General features: G+C 43.8%; 1 protein-coding gene across 2 annotated transcripts in view; it reads right to left on the bottom strand.

Moving 5' to 3' along the window:
* The window catches only part of LOC134347188 (N(4)-(beta-N-acetylglucosaminyl)-L-asparaginase-like), a 38,565-nt gene extending 20,097 nt beyond the window's left edge, over positions 1-18,468 (bottom strand). Inside the window, exons 1-5 of one of the 2 annotated variants that reach the window (XR_010018102.1) lie at positions 18,254-18,468; positions 6,365-6,518; positions 4,727-4,839; positions 248-360; positions 17-134 (exon numbers count right to left, since the gene is read on the bottom strand). Coding sequence is in view for 1 of the 2 variants with exons in the window: in XM_063049446.1 (XP_062905516.1) it covers positions 17-134; positions 248-360; positions 4,727-4,839; positions 6,365-6,518; positions 18,254-18,371 (616 nt within the window). In the remaining variant the exon portion in view is untranslated. The remainder of the gene's footprint in view (positions 1-16; positions 135-247; positions 361-4,726; positions 4,840-6,364; positions 6,519-18,253) is intronic. The other variant, XM_063049446.1, reaches the window with a different exon arrangement.
* Between the last annotated feature and the right edge of the window lie 1,839 nt (positions 18,469-20,307).

Here is a 20,307-nt window from a genome sequence, read left to right as displayed (position 1 = left end):
TTAGGAAAGCTCTTACCAATCGTGTCATGGTTGTGTAAATTGACCCACTGTCTTGGCATCATACGCTGTTTTGACCCCAGCGCCTTGATTGGTTTGTACGGTCCACAAGAAGTCTCAGGATTTGGCGAGACGTTCTATGAAAGTTAATTAATTTCTCAATCAGTAGCAGGCAATTACTTAGAAACTTTTAAAAAAATATTTTAAGCCTATTTTTGTGTCGGAGAAGTAGGATTCACATGGTACTTACCTTCCAGCTGTTGGGCTGGCAGTTTTTGCGTAGCCACTCTGCATGCAAGTGCAAGGATCTGTTTGTTGTTAAATCTTCACTGAGGAAGCCCATGTTCTGAGCAAAATTTGATGCTGTGGGGAAAATTGTAGCTTTATCTGAAATGTTTAAAGCAGCCAGAACTACGAATAACGTTGTTAAATGCACAATAAAAGTGGACAATAGGAATTAGACAGAGAGTGATAAAGCTGTTTTGCCCAATAAATTGTGGGGAGTTGTGAACACAAACCAACCGACAACAAAAACCATTCACCCCTCCATTGCCTCCATATACCATCCTCACTGCATCAGTAATGCAGTCAATGTAATCAAACCACTTCTAGCTATGCATTCTTCCTTCTCCCAATTCCATCAGGGAAAAGATACAAAAGGTTAAGGATATGTACCATCAAGTACAAAGGCAGCTTTTACGTCGCTGTTATAAGACTCTTGAACCAACTTCTTGTACAACAAAGAACTGCTGATCTCTCGATCTATCTTGTCATAGTCCTTGCACCTTATCAACTACCTTTTCCAAGCTTTTTCTCAAACTGTAACACTGCACTCCATGGCTACTTTATTAGGTACACCTGTACACTGGCTTGTTAATGCAAATATGTACTCAGCCAATTCTGTGGCAGCAACTTAATGCATTAAAGCATGTAGACATGGTCAAGAGGTTCAGTTGTTGTTCAGACCAAACATCAGAATGAGAGAAGAAAAGTGATCTAAATGACTTTAACTGCTAGACAGAGTGGTTTGAGTATCTCAGAAACTGCTGATCGCGTGGGATTTTCACACACATAGTCTCTAGAGCCGAGATTTACAACTTTTTTTTAATATCATGGACCAATACCATTAAGCAAGGACTCCATGGACCCCAGGTTGGGAACCCCTGCTCTGGAGTTTGCAGAGAATGGTGCAAAAAACAAAAACATCCAGTGAGCAGAAGCTCTGTGGGCAAAAACACCTTGTTAATGAGAGAAGTCAGAGCAGAGTTGTCAAGACTGGTTTAAGCTGACAGGAGAATGACAATAACTCAAATTATCATGTGTTACCACAGTGGTCAACAGCAGCAGAAGATCACACAGGATTCCACTCCTGTACCTAATAAAGTGGCCATTGAGTGTATACTCTACATTCTGTTATTGTTTTTCCTTTACATGTATGGAATGGTCTGTCTGAATGGCATGCATACAAAGCTTTTCATTGTACATATTTCAGTACATATGACAATAATAAAACAATTATTCATTAATTATCCCTACATTAAAACTTAACTTAATCTGCATAATTAGGATTGTAGCATATTAATGATGATCGGCACATATTTTACCATTCATAATACAAATTCTTTCCAAGATATTATGCCACAAATTATGCCATTGATCTAAAGGTTATTTTGTCTTCCACGAGTAGGATTTGTTAATTAACTTTCGGTAAGTTGCCATATTATTTCTGCATATTTTAAGAGTAATTGAATAAACATGGGAGCAGAGTAGATTTCCGTTAACTGGGACTAGTACATTTTGGGCCAATTAAGCGGCTGCTCCAATTAGCCAAAGTTTCACAGAAATAGAAAGAGACATAAAAAAGACAAACTGAGTAACAAATTATATATTTAAATGAAATACGCAACAAATGCACCGTAGAAAGCATTCTTCTAGGGTGCATCACAACCTGGTATGGAAGTTGTCCTGTCCAAGACCGGAAGAAGCTGCAGAAGATCGTGAACACGGCGCAGCACATCACACAAACCAATCTTCCGTCCGTGGACTCACTTTACACCGCACGCTGTCGGAGCAGTGCTGCCAGGATAATCAGGGACACGACCCACCCAGCCAACACACTTTTCGTCCCTCTTCCCTCCGGGAGAAGGCTCAGGAGCTTGAAGACTTGTACGGCCAGACTTGGGAACAGCTTCTTTCCAACTGTGATAAGACTGCTGAACCGTACAGATCTGGGCCATACCCTCCAAATATCCGGACCTGCACGTCGGTTTCTTTTTTGCACTACCTTACTTCCCATTTTTCTATTTTCTATTTATGATTTATAATTTAAATTTTTAATATTTTACTATCGATTTGTAATCCAGGGAGCGGGAAGCGCAGAATCAAATATCGCTATGATGATTGTACGTTCTAGTATCAATTGTTTGGTGACAATAAAGTATAAAGTATAAATTAGAACACTATTAGTAAAACATCAGTACTATAAAACTGTATATTGCTTCCTAATAGTTAAGGTGGAGGAATTCATCCAGTGTACACTGCTGTGTTCCTTTGACTATAAATTAGCGCAGACACCGAGTGCAAATAATAGACCACCTTCATACAATGCTTTCGATGAGTGCATCCTCCAAATCTTCACTTTCATTTTAACATTCAGGATGATTGTCAATACCTTCAAATGCTTTGTAGTTCCTAACTTCCTGAACATTGAAATTATTTCTTTTTCACTCCTAGCCATTTCTGGCATCTTTGAGCCTGAACGTTTGAAACTGCACTGAGCGAATCAGTTCTGAATTGGCTTATGCTTATTTCTTGCCTACTATCAGTGACAAAAAAAATCAGTGCTTTTTGAACATAAACACATGCATCTGACGCTACTTAATAACTGTTCGCTTTAAGTACAGTGTAGTGTCTAACGGTCACATAAGTGCACACAACTGACACTAGTTAGAAATTGTTCGGAAATAGTCTCCCGTCCCAATTAAGTAGCATACTGTCACAAATAATCAAAGGGATTCCCTGCTATTTTATCAATTAGCTTTAGTTCTTTAAGAGTTTTCCCAAATAAATGGCTGGCCCAATTAACTGATGGCCTAATTAACCCGAATCCACTGCAGTAAACATCACAAAGCACCATATATTTCCACATGTTCAGTTACCCCAATTAAAAATAGTAAATAAACTGCAGATAATTCTGTTAGTTTAGTCTAGTCACTTTCCAATTATGCATTTATTTTGATTGTGAATATTACAACAAAAATCATGCAGAAGTCTTTTAGTTGACTATTTTTCATATTGGTCACCTTAGCTCTGTTGAACAATACTGAAACCTACTATCAAAGTTGACACTCCACTGCAGCGCAAGTGGAGTGCTACACTGCTGGTCATGCAGTCTTTCCAATGGGACATCAAAATTGATGCCATGGGCTGCCCTTTCTGTAGCACACACAATATGTTATCATTGTAGTAAAGAAGGCAAATGCAACATTGGCATTTATTTCAAGGGGAATAGAATATAAAAGCAAGGAAATAATGCTGAGCCTTTATAAGACACTAGTCAGGGTGCACTGGGAGTATTGTCAAAAGTTTTGGGCCCCATATCTCAGAAAGGATGTGTTGTCATTGTAAAGAGTCCAGAGGGAGGTTCACAAGGATGATTCTGGGAATGAAGTGGTTAACATATGAGGAACGTTTGGCAGCTTTGGGCCTGTACTCACTGGAATTTAGAAGAATGCCGTGGGATCTCATTGAAACCTACCGAATGTTGAAAGGACTAGAAAGGATGGAATGTGGAAAGGATGTTTCCTGTGATGGAGGTATCCAGAATTAGAGGGGACAGCCCCAAAATTGAGGGATGACCTTTTACAACAGAGGTAAGGAGAATTTTTTTTTAGTCAGAGAGTAGTGAATCTGTGGAATGCTCTGCCACAGTGCGGTGAAGGCCAAGTCAGTGGGTATATTTAAGGCGGAAGTTGATTGTTTTCTGATTGGTCAGGGCATCAAAGGACATGGCAAAAAGGTAGGTGTTTGGGGTTGAGTGGGATCCGGGATCAGCCATGATGGAATGGCGGAGCAACGCAGTGGGCTGAATGGCATAGTTCTGCTCCAATGTCTTATGGTCTTATTATTTTGAAAATCAAAGACAATATGGAATTGTAAGAACTTGACTAACTGGCACCTAATGTCATCACACTAATTTGCATCAAAATCAGAAAACACTGGAAATACTTTGTAGGTTAGGTGGTATCTGTGGAAGAAAAGGTTGATGCTTTAGTGATATTGGCTAATACAATAGGACTTTTAAGAGACTTGTAGATTGCACATGGATCAAAAGAAAATGGAGAGTTATGGACCATGTCGGAGAGAAGGGTTAAGATGATCATGGAATAGATTCACATAGGTTGGCACAAAATTGTGGGCCAAAAGACCTGTACTGTGCCGTACAGTTTCTAAAAAAAAGATGATACTTCATATCAAAGGCCCTTCATCAGTCATAATCTGATGCTGCCTTAGCCATTGTTATCCAACATTTTTGTTCTGAATACCATGAACCTTCAGACATTTTATGTTGATATGCATGCTTCTTGTTCATGATATCATGACTACATTACATCAAGGAACTTCATTACCTTTATACATTGCTGTATGACTTGGGGCATTCTAACATAGCAGGAAGTTCAACAACAATGCAAAATAATTTATTTTTCGAAGATGAATGAGAAAGGATTACCTGACTCCCCCACCAACAGTGTATGGGTACTGTGTTCCATCACTGCCCGAGCAACACTGATCGCACTCTTAATCCTTCGAAGGCCTCCGACTGCACCAACCTCAATTGTGTTACTGGAGAGAGTTTTAAAATAAGTTATCTCACACTGATGAATTTCCTTATCAAGCAGATTAACAGATCTCGATTTTCATGTTTGCATCTGCTGTGGTTTCAGTAAATTGGTGAGACCGCACCTGGAGTATTGTGCATAGTTCTGATCACCATACCATATGAAGGATGTGATTAAGCTAGAGTGGATGCAGAAAAGATTCACGAGGATGTTGCTGGGATAGAGGAACTAAGTTATAAGGGGGAAATGGACAGGCCAAGAAGTGGTCTTATGGAAATTTGTAAAATCATGAGAAGCATACGTAAGATGAATGGTCATCGTCTTTTTTCCCAGGTTAGGGGAGTCAAGAACTACAGGGCAAAGGTTTAAGTTGAGAGGAGAAAGATTTAAAGGAGATCTGAGGAGCAAGTTTTCATACAGAGAGGGTCAGAGGTATATGGAATGAGCTGCCAGAGGAAGTGACAGAGGTGGGTAAAAGACTATTACAACATTCTGAGGACATTTTGAAACATTCATAGTTAGGAAAGGTTTAGATGAAATAGGCCAGAAGCAGGCACACTAACTCTGGAAGTTAGCCCTCAACCACCAGGATGTTAAACCAGAGGTTAACTTCACTTGCCCCATCCCACAACCTACGGACTCATTTTCAAGGACTCTTCATCTCATGTTCTCTATATTTATTGCTTATTTATTTATTATGATTATTATTTCTTTCCTTTTGTATTTGCATAGTTTGTTATTTTTTCATATTGATTGATAAGCTCTGGTTGGTGCAGTCTTTCATTGATTCTATTATGGTTATTGGATTTATTGAGTATGCTGCAAAGAATGAATCTCAGGTGATATATATGTACTTTGATAATAAATTTACTTTGAACTTTGAAGTTTGAATAGGTACGTAAATGGTACAGGAATGGAGGGCTATGGTCTGGGTGTAGGTCGAAGAAGTAGGCATAAACTAGATAGGCCGAAGGGTTTATTTCTCTGCTGTAGAGCTCTACAACTCTACCCGCAGATTTTGCTTTTTGAAATGACATGGCAAAATTTTGAAGTTTTGCTTTACATTTAACACACAAAATGGAAGATTACGATTAGCTTTATTTGTCACGTGTACATTGAAATATAGTGAAATGTGTTGTTTACGCCAAAGACCAACACAAGTCTGAGGATGTGCTGAGGGCAGACTGCAAGTGTTGTCACGCTTCCTGCGCCAATAAAGCATGCCCACAACTAACCCTAACCCTTACATCTTTGGAATGGGGGAGGAAACCGGAGTAACCAGAAGAAACCAAACAGTCACGGGGAGGGAGTATTAACTCCTTATAGATAGAAATTGAAACGGAACCCCAATCTTACAGCTGTCTCTGTGTAAAGCGTTACGCTAACCACTATAGTACTGTACGGAATGTTAGTCACCCTCCATGTTATTGCGGGTCATGGTAAACCAATGTATATCAGCACTAAAATTTAATTTCTAAATAGATACAGTAGATTCCCATTATGTTACAGTGATCAGGCATAATTCTTACCCATTCATTATCATTGCATCCAGTGTTGTCTCCCCAAGTTCATCCGGGCTTCCTCCATACCCCACAGTGCCATCGCACTGCTCGACTTCACATTGCCTGCACCCTTGTTCCACTGCATCCAGAGCTGAACCCCCAGAGGCAAGAGTACTCCATGCTAAACATAAAGCACATAGAAATTAATCCCAAATACGTAAAGAGCTGGGACCAAATCTTTCCACGGGTTGACAAAAAATTGTGTTGTGCAAGTATTTTGAACGGAAATAAACTTATTCTGACAATTCATTAAGTGAAGAAATAAAAATTAAAATATTAAAACCAACTTGCACAGTTTTGTCAGGATAGGGGGTCATGTCTGCTTTTAATCAGGGTAGGATTGTCCTTTGATATTTTCCAGTATTCAGAAAAATGAGAACTATAATTGCTTGAACATTGGTTTCTCCAACTTCATGCAATTTCTTCCCCCCCCCCCACTTCCTTTTCCATTCCCCAATCTGGTTCCCCTCTTACCAGTTCTACTCACCTGCCTAACACTCCCACACTGGTGCCCCTCTTCCTTCCCTTTCTCTCATGGTCCACTTTCCTCTCCTATCAAATGTGTTCTTCTTCAGCCCTTTACCTTCTCCACCTATCACCTCCCAGTTTCTCACTTCATCTCCCCTCCCCCACCCATCTACCTTCCCTCTCACCTGCTACCTTGTACTAGCACCCCCCTCCCACAACCTTCTTATTCTGGCTTCTTCCCCCTTCCTTTCCAATCCTAATGAAAGGACCCAGCCCGAAACTCTGACTCTTTATTTCTCTCCATAGATGTTTCCTGACCTGCTGAAACCCTCCGACATCTTGTATGTGTTACTCTAAGACATACAAGTACAAAGTTCTCACAGAGCTCGATGGGCAAGATGGAAGGAGTATATTTCACTTTGCTCAGGGGGCCAAATCAAGAAATTCCAATCTCTGAATAAAGGATGTCTCACTTAGAATTGAGATGAAGTTTTTTTCCTCTATTATTGAGCATTGTGGAAGTTCATACAAAACAGAGAGCTACAGATTTCTGGATATTAAGGAAAATGAGGGATACGGGAACAGTGCAGAGAAAGGACATGGAGATAAGCCTTGATACATTGGGTATTAGGCTCTTCCTTCTCATGTTCTTGATATACATGATGCCTTAACACTAATTGGATCATGACACAATCACTTAATTGGCTAATCGCAGAAATAAATAAAGGCATTTTTTATGAAATAAAGCTCCTAAATTCTCAACTACACATTTGACATTGTGTCTTGGCAATTTTATAGAAGTGGCTTAAACTCCGTACTTCAAGCACATGCCATGTAGAGTTTAACCGATCAAGAAAATGCAAACCAGTGAATATTGGGCAAGAATGAATTAAGTAGTGGAAGCAGATATGACAGTAATATGACAGCCCACCACTTTTATTGGCAGCTCGTTCCACACTCTCACGACCTTCTGAGTGAAGACATTCCCCCTCATGTTCTCCTAAAACATTTCACCTTTCAGTGTTAGCCCACGACCTCTAGTTCTTGTCTCACCCACCCCCAGTGGAAACAGCCTGCTTGCACTTACCCTGAGGATTTTGCACAGTACCGTATTTGACAACGTGGAGCAGAGAGCAAGTCCGTAGATCTGGTGGGAGCAAAGGACGTTGGGAATGACGAGGGTGGACCGACTGCCGCGGGAGGGGTGTGGGACAGGTGACAGAGAACGAGTGCCCGGGGGGAGGCACACTCAACCCTGAAACACCAGGCAAGCTCATTTAATTCCTCAATTCCATTCTCAATGCCTCTTTACTGCTTCCCACTCCCTTCCCTCTCCCCAACCATGATTCCCCTTTCCCTGCCCTCTTTCCCACTCTCCGTCCACAATAGAGACCCATATCAGAATCAGATTTATCATCACTCACATATCTCAAGAATTTTTTTTGTGGCAGCTGTACAGTGCAATACATAAAATTACTACATTACTGGGCAAAAGTCGTAGGCATTCTAGCTAGATATATATGCCTAAGACTTTTGCACAGTACCATACATGTGAATTCCGCCAAGACAATGTGACATTTAAACTAAATTCAATAAATCAGATATGCTTTAATAATGTCATAGTCATAGTCATACTTTATTGATCCCGGGGGAAATTGGTTTTTGTTACAGTTGCACCATAAATAATAAATAGTAATAGAACCATAAATAGTTGAATATTAGTATGTAAATTATACCAGTAAATTATGAAATAAGTCCAGGACCAGCCTATTGGCTCAGAGTGTCTGACCCTCCAAGGGAGGAGTTGTAAAGTTTGATGGCCACAGGCAGGAATGACTTCCTATGACGCTCTGTGCTGCATCTCGGTGGAATGAGTCTCTGGCTGAATGTACTCCTGTGCCCACCCAGTACATTATGTAGTGGATGGGAGACATTGACCAAGATGGCATGCAACTTAGACAGCATCCTCTTTTCAGACACCACCGTGAGAGAGTCCAGTTCCATCCCCACAGCATCACTGGCCTTACGGATGAGTTTGTTGATTCTGTTGGTGTCTGCTACCCTCAGCCTGCTGCCCCAGCACACAACAGCAAACATGATAGCACTGGCCACCACAGACTCGTAGAACATCAGCATCGTCCGGCAGATGTTGAAGGACCTCAGTCTCCTCAGGAAATAGAGTCGGCTCTGACCCTTCTTGTAGACAGCCTCAGTGCTCTTTGACCAGTCCAGTTTATTGTCAATTCGTATCCCCAGGTATTTGTAATCCTCCACCATGTTCACACTGACCCCCTGGATGGAAACAGGGGTCACCAGTATCTTAGCTCTCCTCAGGTCTACCACCAGCTCCTTAGCCTTTTTCATATTAAGCTGCAGATAATTCTGCTCACACCATGTGACAAAGTTTCCTATTGTAGCCCTGTACTCAGCCTCATCTCCCTAACAGTACATTACCTTTAGTGCCTCCCGATGCGCCACAAGGCGTGGCGAGGAACAATAACAGAATAACTTTAAAACGATACACACCTTCTTTAGGAAATTAAATCTGCTTACTCATTCGTCCCATGTGCATATAATTCCAAACTGACAAGTGCAGTTATCTCTTAATAATCATTCAGAGACAATCAGGTGAACAATAAATGCTACGATTGCCCAACAATTCATTTTGTAAACAAATAAATAAAGCCATCGTGTAAACGTGTCTGTCACAGTTTAGAGATGGACATGATAAGGGGCGGTACGGTAGTAGAGTGGTTAGCATGACACTCTACAGTACAGGCAACCCAGGTTCAATTCCTGGCACTGCCTGTAAGCAGTTTGTACGTTCTCCCCGTGATGGTGTGAGTTTCCTCCGCGTGCTTTGGTTGCTACTCCCTGCGTATAGGCAGAGACTGAAGGCTGCAGCACCAGGAGCGACGACCAACAAGGTTATGGACAAAGGAAGCACAAGAGCGCCTACAGGACTGCTTTGAGTCGGTGGACTGGACTGTAATCGGGGATTCATCTTCGAACCTGGAGGAGTATGCTGCAGTTGTTACCGACTTCATTAAAACCTGTGTGCATGAGTGTGTGCCTATAAAGACTTACTGTACATTCCCAAACCAAAAGCCGTGGATGAACCAGGAGGTACATTGTCTGCTGAAGGCTAGATCTGTGGCATTCAAGTGTGGCGACCCAGACCTATACCAGAAAACCAGGTATGATTTGCAGAGGGCTATTTCAAGGGTGAAGAGACAATTTCAAATGAGGTTGGGGGTGACATCGGATGCACGGCAACTCTGGCAGGGTTTGCAAGATATTACTTCCTACAAAGCGAAACCCAATAGCATGAATGGCAGCGATGCTCCATTACCAGATGAACTCAACATCTTCTATGCCCGCTCTGAAAGGGAGAACACAACTACAGCTATGAAGATCTCTGCTGCACCTGATGACCCCGTGATCTCTGTCTCAGAGTCCAATGCTAGACTGTCTTTAAAGAGAGTGAACCCTCACAAGGCGGAAGGTCCCAATGGAGTACCTGGTAAGGCTCTGAAAACCTGTGCCATCCAACTAGCGGGAGTACTCAAGGACATTTTCAACCTCTCACTGCTACGGAAAGAAGTTCCCACTTGCTTTAAAAAGGCAACAATTATATCTGTGCCTAAGAAGAATATGAGCTGCCTTAAATGATTATCACCTGGTAGCAGTCCCATCTACAGTGATGAGACACTTTGAGAGGTTGGTCATGACCAGACTGAACTCCTGCCGCAGCAAGGACCCTGGACCCATTTCAATTTGCCTACCGTCAAATAGGTCAACAGTGGATGCAATCTCAATGGCTCTCCATACGGCTTTAGACCACCTGGACAACACAAACACTTATGTCAGGATGCTGCTCATCGACTATAGCTCAGCATTTAATACTATCATCCCCACAAACCTGATTTAAAAAGTTGTAGAGCCTGGGCCTCTGTACCTCCCTCTGCAATTGGCTCCTCTACTTCCTAACCAGAAGACCACAATCTGTGCGGATTGGTGATAAAATATCCTCCTCGCTGATGATCAACACTGGCACACCTCAGGGGTGTGTGCTTAGCCCACTGCTCTACTCTCTATATACCCATGACTGTGTGGCTAGGCATAGTTCAAATACCATCTCTGAATTTGCTGACGATACAATCATTGTTGGTAGAATCTCAGGTGGTGATGAGAGGGCATACAGGAGTAAAATATGCCAACTCGTCAAGTAGTGCCGCAGCAACAACCTGGCACTCAACGTCAGTAAGACAAAAGAGCTGATTGTGGACTTCAGGAAGTGTAAGATGAAGGAACACATACCAATCCTCATAGAGAGATCAGAAGTGGAGAGAGTGAGCAGTTTCAAGTTCCTGGGTGTCAAGATCTCTGAGGATCTAACCTGGTCTCAACATATTGATGTATTTATAAAGAAGACAAGATGGCGAAATTTGAAGAGATTTGGCATGTCAACAAATACACTCAAAAACTTCTATAGATGTACCCTGGAGAGCATTCGGACAGGCTGCATCACCGTCTGGTATGGAGGGGCTACTGCACAGGACCGAAAGAAGCTGCAGAGGGTTGTAAATTTGGTCAGCTCCATCTTGTGTACTAGCCTACAAAGTAGCCATGACATCTTCAAGGAGCGATATCTCAGAAAGGCAGCTTCCATTATTAAGGACCTCCAGCACCCAGGGCATGCCCTTTTCTCACTGTTACCATCAGGTAGGAGTAGAGGAGCCTGAAGGCACACACTCAGCGATTCAGGAACAGCTTCTTCCCCTCTGCCATCCAATTCCTAAATGGACATTGAACCCTTGAACACTACCTCACATTTTTTAATATACAGTATTTCTGTTTTTTGCACATATTTAATCTATTCAATATACATATACTATAATTGATTTATTTATTATTATTTTATTTATTTTTTTCTCTTCCATATTATGTATTGCATTGAACTGCTGCTGCTAAGTTAACAAATTTCACGTCACATGCCAGTGATAATAAACCTGATTCTGATTCCCACAGGCCAAAGACGTACAGGTTAATTGGTCTCTGTAAATTGTCCCATGATTAGGCGAGGGTTAAACTGCGGGTACGGCACAAAGGGCTAGAAGGGTCTACTCTGAGCTGTATCTCAATAAATGACAGGGAAGATTAGAACAGCGTCATTTCATTCATACAGAAAAACTGAGAGCGATGTATGAGGGAAGACAAGCCTATTCATAAAGGTAAATATAACAGAACAACAATCAGCAATTTTCCACAGCTACTTTTGGAGAAAATATTCAGCAAAAAAACAACATGGTCAATAGCTACCAAAATTAGATTATGAAGACATGCAGTCCTCTTTTGTCATTTAGTAATGCATGCATTAAGAAATGATACAATATTTCCTCTGGTGAAATATCACAAAACACAGGACAGACCAAGACTGAAAAAACTGACAAAACCATATAATTATAACATATAGTTCCAACAGTGCAACAATACCATAACTTGATGAAGAAGTCCATGAGCACAGTGAAGTTCAAAGTCTCTCAAATGTCCCACATCTCATGCAGACGGGAGAAGGAAGAACTCTCCCTGCCATGCTGACCACAGTCCGACTCTGAGTCATCCGAAAACTTCGAGATCTGATCAGCTCTCCGACACCGAGTACAGAGCGCCATCTCTGTCCGAACAATTCGACCTCAATCTCGGTCGCCAACAGCAGGCAAAGCAGGGGATTTTGAGGCCTTCCCTCCGAAAGATTCCCGACCATGCAGTAACAACAGCAGCGGACGAGCATTTCAGAAATTTCTCCAGATGTTCCTCTGTACTTTCATGTCCCACTCCATCAAATCAGAATTGTCCACGGCCCCTATTTAATGGATACGGTATCAATTTTCACTGGAAAGCTGCACACGCGCAGTGTGCTGCTCTCTCCTCCCGCCTTAATGGGTTGAACTCGAGAAAAAAAAGTTAACTTTGATTCTAATGTTGCAGATGTAAAACCTCCCTGGCGCACCAATAACGATTTTCTTAGCCGATGTAGCACCAAGTCCATCATATCAGTCATTACCAGTTTGCAAATCTGAATGTCAAGCAGTTCCATTTTATTAAGCACAATTCACACTCATTCTTATTTTTGGTCTTCACTCTGCATAATTTCCTTGCATTGCTGCAGGCCTCACAAATAAAAGTTGATGGATTTAAATTTAAAAGATCAAAATAATAAACTATGTGAATGCCTTCGGGTGGAGATTCCCAGATCACAAGTTGGTATGCACAGGCAGAACTTTTCTTCCACCTTGGCTCCCTATCATCAATATACCGCAGGTCAACAAATCAAATCTGTACCTAGGGAACAATTTGTTAACAAGCAACACACATCAAAGTTGCTGGTGAACGCCGCAGGCCAGGCAGCTCTATTGGAAGAGGTACAGTCGACGTTTCGGGCCAAGACCCTTCGTCAGGACTAAATGAAAGAAGAGATAGTAGGAGATTTGAAAGTGGGAGGGGGAGGGGGAGATCCGAAATGATAGGAGAAGACAGGAGGGGGAGGGATGGAGCCAAGAGCTGGACAGGTGATTGGCAAAAGGGATATGAGAGGATCATGGGACAGGAGGCCTATGGAGAAAGAAAACGGGGAGAGGGGGGGAAAGCCCAGAGGATGGGCAAGGGGTATAGTGAGATGGAGAAAAAGAATGTGTGTATATAAATAAATAACAGATGGGGTACGAGGGGGAGATGCCTCCCCCTGCCCCCTCTGATCCTAGCTCTCATCCATGCCGGGTTTTTACCATCCCCTCTGACCTTCAACTGTCTGAGGCAGAACGCTCTGTCCTCAGTAAAGGCCTCACCTTTGTCCCCCTTCGCCCACACCTCAGCGAGTTCCGCGTTCGCCATGACACGGAACTCTTCTTCCGCCGGTTCTGTCTTCGAGCCTACTTCTTTGGCAAGGACTCTTCCACCCCCACCAATGATCCCTTCTTCTGTCTTCAACCCTCCTCCTCTTCATGGGCACCCCGCTCTGGTCTTCTGCCTGCTCTGGATCTCTTTATTGCTAACTGCCAAAGGGACACCAACCGTCTCGACTTTACCGCACCTTGTTCCCATTCCAACTTTACTCCTTCCAACGCTGTGCTCTCCACTCCCACCGCACTAATCCTAACCTTACTATTAAACCCGCCCATAGGGGGGGTGCTGTTGTAGTCTGGCGTACTGACCTCTACCTTGCCGAGGAACAGCGACGTATTGCGCATACCTCCTCTTATTTACCCGATCGTGACCCCACTAAGGAGCACCAGGCCATTGTCTCCCACACCATCACCGACTTTATCAGCTCAGGGGATCTCCCATCCACTGCTACCAACCTTATATTTCCCACACCCTGCACTTCCCGTTTCTACCTCCTACCCAAGATCCATAAACCTGCCTGCCCTGGTAGACCTATTGTCTCAGCTTGCTCCTGCCCCACCAATCTCACTTCTGCATACCTCGACACTGTTTTATCCCCCCTTGTTCAATCCCTTCCCACCTATGCTCGTGACACTTCTCACGCTCTTAAACTTTTTGATGATTTTAAGTTCCCTGGCCCCCACCGCTTTATTTTCACCATGGATATCCAGTCCCTATATACTTCCATCCCCCATCAGGAAGGTCTCAAAGCTCTCCGCTTCTTTTTGGATTCTAGACCTAACCAGTTTCTGTCTACCACCACTCTGCTCCATCTAGCAGAATTAGGCCTTACTCTTAATAATTTCTTCTTTGGCTCCTCCCACTTCCTCCAAACTAAAGGTGTAGCCATGGGCACCCGTATGGGTCCTAGCTATGCCTGCCTTTTTGTTGGGTTTGTGGAACAATCTATGTTCCAAACCTATTCTGGTATCTGTTCCCCACTTTTCCTTCGCTACATCAACGACTGCATTGGCGCTGCTTCCTGCACGCATGCTGAGCTCATTAACTTTGCCTCCAACTTTCACCCTGCTCTCAAGTTTACCTGGTCCATTTCCGACACCTCCCTGCCCTTTCTAGATTTTTCTGTCTCTGTCTCTGGAGACAGCTTATCTACTGATGTCTACTATAAGCCTATTGACTCTCACAGCTATCTGGACTATTCCTCTTCTCACCCTGTCTCTTGCAAAAATGCCATCCCCTTCTCGCAATTCCTCTGTCTCTGCCGCATCTGCTCTCAGGACAAGGCTTTTCATTCCAGGATGAGGGAGATGTTCTCCTTTTTTAAAGAAAGGGGCTTCCCTTCCTCCACCATCAACTCTGCTCTCAGACACACCTCTCCCATTTCACGCACATCTGCTCTCACTCCATCCTCCCACCACCCCACTAGGAATAGGGTTCCCCTGGTCCTCACCTACCACCCCACCAGCCTCCAGGTCCAACATATTATTCTCCGTAACTTCCGCCACCTCCAACGGGATCCCACCACTAAGCACATCTTTCCCTCCCCCCCACCACGCTTTCCGCAGGGATCACTCTCTACGCAACTCCCTTGTCCATTCGTACCCCCCAATCCCTCCCCACCGATCTCCCTCCCGGCATTTATCCTTGTACGTGGAACAAGTGCTACATATGCCCTTACACTTCCTCCCTTACCACCACTCAGGGCCCCAGACAGTTCTTCCAGGTGAGGCGACACTTCACCTGTGAGTCCGCTGGGATGATATACTGCATCCGGTGCTCCCGACGTGGCCTTCTATATATTGGTGAGACCCGACGCAGACTGGGAGATCATTTCACTAAACATCTACGCTCTGTCCGCCAGAGAAAGCAGGATCTCCCAGTAGCCACACATTTTAATTCCACATCCCATTCCCATTCTAATATGTCTATCCACGGCCTCCTCTACTGTAAAGATGAAGCCACACTCAGGTTGGAGGAACAACACCTTATATTCCGTCTGGGTAGCCTCCAGCCTGATGGCATGAACATTGACTACTCAAACTTCTGCTAAGGCCCCACCTCCCCCTCGTACCCCATCCGTTATTTATTTATATACACACATTCTTTTTCTCTCTCTCCTTTTTCTCCCTTTGTCCCTCTCACTATACCCCTTGCCCATCCTCTGGGCTTTTTCCTCCCCTCCCCCTTTCTTTCTCCGTAGGCCTCCTGTCCCATGATCCTCTCATATCCCTTTTGCTAATCAACTGTCCAGCTCTTGGCTCCATCCCTCCCCCTCCTGTCTTCTCCTATCATTTCGGATCTCCCCCTCCCCCTCCCCCTTTCAAATCTCTTACTAGCTCTTCCTTCAGTTAGTCCTGACGAAGGGTCTCGGCCCGAAACGTCGACTGTACCTCTTCCTAGAGATGCTGCCTGGCCTGCTGCGTTCACCTGCAACTTAAGTGTGTGTTGCTTGAAATTCCAGTATCTGCAGACTTCCTCGTGTTTGCGTTTTTAAATATGTTAACAATGCTATTTTGAAAAGAATTGGAGTATTGCAACAGTATTTGTTGCTCGATGATGTTTTGATTGCTCTGTAATCAATACCACTGTGGCGACCCACTTTCTGGCACACACGAACCGGCTCACAACAGCGCGCGCAGGCAGAGGCCCGGCCCCAAAAAGGGCGCCAGGCCATCTTTACCAGCAGGGGGAAAATCCCGCGCGCAGAAAGGGTCTGGGAATATGCATTCCCCACAGCAATCCCGCCCAGGGAGGGCGGGAACGGGAAGGCTTTAAAGCAGGCCGCAAAGTTTGAATAAATCTCTTTCATCGCAACTCTAACTCTCTGACTCCGTGTGGTTATTCTAGCGCTGTGTGTAGCCATCGCTACACCACTTTCAATGTTGCAATTATATTGTACCTTTTATGCTGACTTTACAAATCAGGACACATAACCTTCACATCTCAGTGCTGCAGGTCAGGCTTAGTTAAAGTCCTTGGCTGATAAGGGTGTTTGCACTGGCCAGTGCTAAAAGGAGAATAATACAACAGTTGAAGAGATAGTCCCGGAGTAGATACATTTTTAGCCCTAATGTCAAGGCAGTTGAAGCGGAAAATAAGAATCAGAATCAGGTTTATTATCACAGGCATGTGTCGTGAAATTTGCTAACTTAGCAGCAGCAGTTCAATGCAATACACGATAATATAGAAGGGAAAAATAAGTAAAACAATATCAGTAAGTATATTTATGTATACTAAATAGATTAAATGTAGTCCAAAAACAGAAATAATATATTTTAAAAAGTGATGTAGTGTTCACAGGTTCAATGTCCATTTATGAACCATATGGCAGAGGGGAAGAAGCTGTTCCTGTATCGCTGACTGTGTGCCTTCAGGCTTCTGTCTCTCCTTCCTGATGGATGCTGCAGGAACTCAGCAGGTCCAGCTGTGGGTCAGGAGCCTTCACCTGGACCTAAAGATATAGCTTGTCTAAGAGAGGGAAGGGCTGGGGCAAGAGCTGGTAAGTGAGAAGCAGATCCAAGTGAGGAGGTGTGGATTAGAAACAACTGCAGAGGCTGGAATGTGATAGGGGGAGGTGACAAAGGGCTGCACCTGACGGAATCTGAAAGGACAGGAAGGAGGAGCATGGAGTCAACTGGGGAGGTGGGACAGTAGGTGGAGGGGCCCTGTGAGAGACCTATGGGGTGATGGGCAGATGGAGTGCGTTCGGGAGGGGAAAGAAATAGGGTGATGGGTCTGGAGGTGTGTGTGTGTGTGTGGGGGGGGTGAAGGGCAGCTCACTGGCGAAGAGGCTTCGTATCTCAGAGCACCGCAGGAACATCTTCCCGTCTTGGTGCTGACTAATCGTCTGTGTGGAGCTTGCTCATTCTCTCTGTGACTGCATGGAGTTTCCTACTGCATTCCAAAGACTTGTCAGTTGGTAGCATTAAACTGCCCTGGAGGAAATTACTGAGCATGTGGGAAGAATTTTTTAAAAATAGTTTTTAAAAAGATTATCAATGGCTAGCACAAACCCAGTGGGCCGTATGTCTATGCCCATTCTGCACCTTTTGTCCCGTGAAAGTCATGGACAAGAGGAACATCACCACTTGCAAGTTCGCTGCTTAATTACTATCCCGGCTTACAAATATATCACTGGCAGAGAAACATATCACTCCACCGAATTCTGGAGCACCCCATCTGACTGTACTGTACTTCACAGTGGGGTCCGCAATTTTGAAGGCAGTAGCTGCGAACTCCTTAAGGGTAAATGGAAGAAGGGCACTAAACGCTCGATCTTGCCCACTCCATCCTATACGCGGAGAATGCATTTAACAGCCGACCACATTTCCTACAACAGCATCGGGACTCGACATTAAGAACAATAAATAACGAATGAGCGTGCAATGCCTGTGGTCAAGCCAAGTCACACTGTCTGCAAAGTTTGAGAGATAGGAAGTAACTGGTTTCCCTCCATGCTGACAGCACTTAAACAGCACTCACCCCGCTGCGCAGCGTCTGCAAAGCCCCACGTATTGAGCACCAGGGGCACCTGGGCAACCGCTCCTCGGTCATAGGAGCTCAGCGCCAGCAACAATGGAACGTAGCCCGGGAGCCCCATGGCAACGGAAGCTGACAGCCCGTCACTCAAATGTCCGGCGCTCTCAGAGCCTCCTGCAGACTTCCTACTTCACCCACGTACGGTGGCTGCTGGAGGACGCTGTGGAAGCAACGCTTCTGCGCTGAATTTTAGTCAGTTGTCAGCCCTATGTAACTATAATAGTTCCGCCGGATCAGAGCATGGCCTTTCCGTTCAATTCATATTACTTTATTTGAAGGTTAAGCACTTTCTGTGCAGTAAATTTGCTTCAACTGCAATGCACTTTTCGATGCTTCGATCTCCGGGAAGTATCGATGGTAGCTTTAAGAACAGGACTCGAAAAATCGCGCTGATTTTTGAGTGCGTTGAGCACATTTTATTTCTTGATTTTGGCTAGTGGACAAAGCAAACAGTTGGAATAGAAAAGGAGAACCGTTAATTAGGAGCGGAATTGGTCTCCACAGCTGCCTGTGGTAAAGAATTCCACACTCACTGCTCTCTGGCTAAAGAAATTCCTCCTCATCTGCATTCAAAAAGGATGCCCCTCTATTCTGAGGCTGTGTCCTCTGGTCTTAGACCCACCATAGGAAACATCAGCTCCACATCCTCTCAATCAAGACCTTTCACCATTCGATAGGTTTCAATAAGGTCACCCCTCATTCTTCTGAATTCTAATGAGTACAGGCCCAGAGCCATCAAATGCTCATCATATGACAAACTATTCAATCCTGGAATCATTTTCCTTTAAACTCTCGCCAGTTTCAGCACATCCTTTCTAAGATAAGGGGCCCAAAACTGCCCTCAATGCTTGTTATTAAATTACTGGAGTGTTGCCAGTTCTAAACAATCTAGTCCAAGGTCTGTCTTCTCTTGATAGTGTGACATTTATTTGATGCCTTTAAGGTAGCAAGCATCACAAGGCATTTATTTCACCAAACTGATTTGATAATGAGCAACACAAGAAACTTTCAAAACAAAGGATCAAAACCTTCAGAATCAGGTTTATTATTGCTGATGTGTCATGAAATTTGTTGTTTTGCAGCAGCAGTACAGAGCAAGACATTAAAAAATATTGTAAGTTACAGTGCAAAAGAGGAATAATAAGGCAGTTTTCGTGAGTTCAAAATAAAATTTTATTAGAATGCATACATGTCACCACGCACACTTGAGATTCTTTTTCCTGCGGGCATACTCAACAAATCTATGGAACAGTAACTGTAAACAGGATTAATGAACAACACACTGTGCAAATGCAAATATAAATAAATAGCAATAAATAATGAGCAAGAAGTAACAAGACAAAGAATGGACTGCTTCAAAACTCTGCTGGCGGAGGGGAAGACTCTGTTCCAAAAACTTTGCGCAGACATCCCACCCTACAAAAACTCATTTCAGAGAGGTAGCACCATCAATTTGCGGGAGACTTCCAGGAGAGGTGGGATGTCTGCAATAGAGTAGCTCCTTAGCAGCTAGCCAGCTAGTTTAAATAACGTTAGCTATGCTAATGAACGAATGATACCTGCTAAACTCACCTCAACACATCTGTTACAGTCTTAACCCACCATGGGCAATAGAAAAGTCACTGTTGCAAACGGTGCAGTGAGCAACACTGTCATTATTTTTGACCCCTGTTAGGCAGGGGTACACTTTAGTGTAGTCTGGGGTGACATACATTTTATATTTCCTTTTATTTTAGAAAACTCTGCCATGGCGCGCTCTCTCTCACTCTCTCGTGCTCTTGCTTGCTTTCTCGCTCGCTCACTCCCAAATAATTGATTTCTGTGATATTGTATATAATTTGCGGGGGTTAGGGAGCCACTATTAATATGCGGGAGACTCCCGGAACTTCCGGGAGAGATGGGATGTCTGACTTTGGGTGTGGGTCTTCAGGCTCCTGTACCACCTCCCTGATCATAGTAATGTGGACGGTCAGATGAATAGGGTTAAGGAGGTATCT

Source organism: Mobula hypostoma, chromosome 5, assembly GCF_963921235.1.
Source record: "Mobula hypostoma chromosome 5, sMobHyp1.1, whole genome shotgun sequence".
Classification (NCBI taxonomy): Eukaryota; Metazoa; Chordata; class Chondrichthyes; order Myliobatiformes; family Myliobatidae; genus Mobula; species Mobula hypostoma.
The sequence above is the reverse complement of the archived record's forward strand: the minus strand, read 5'-3'. Positions and strand labels throughout refer to the sequence as shown.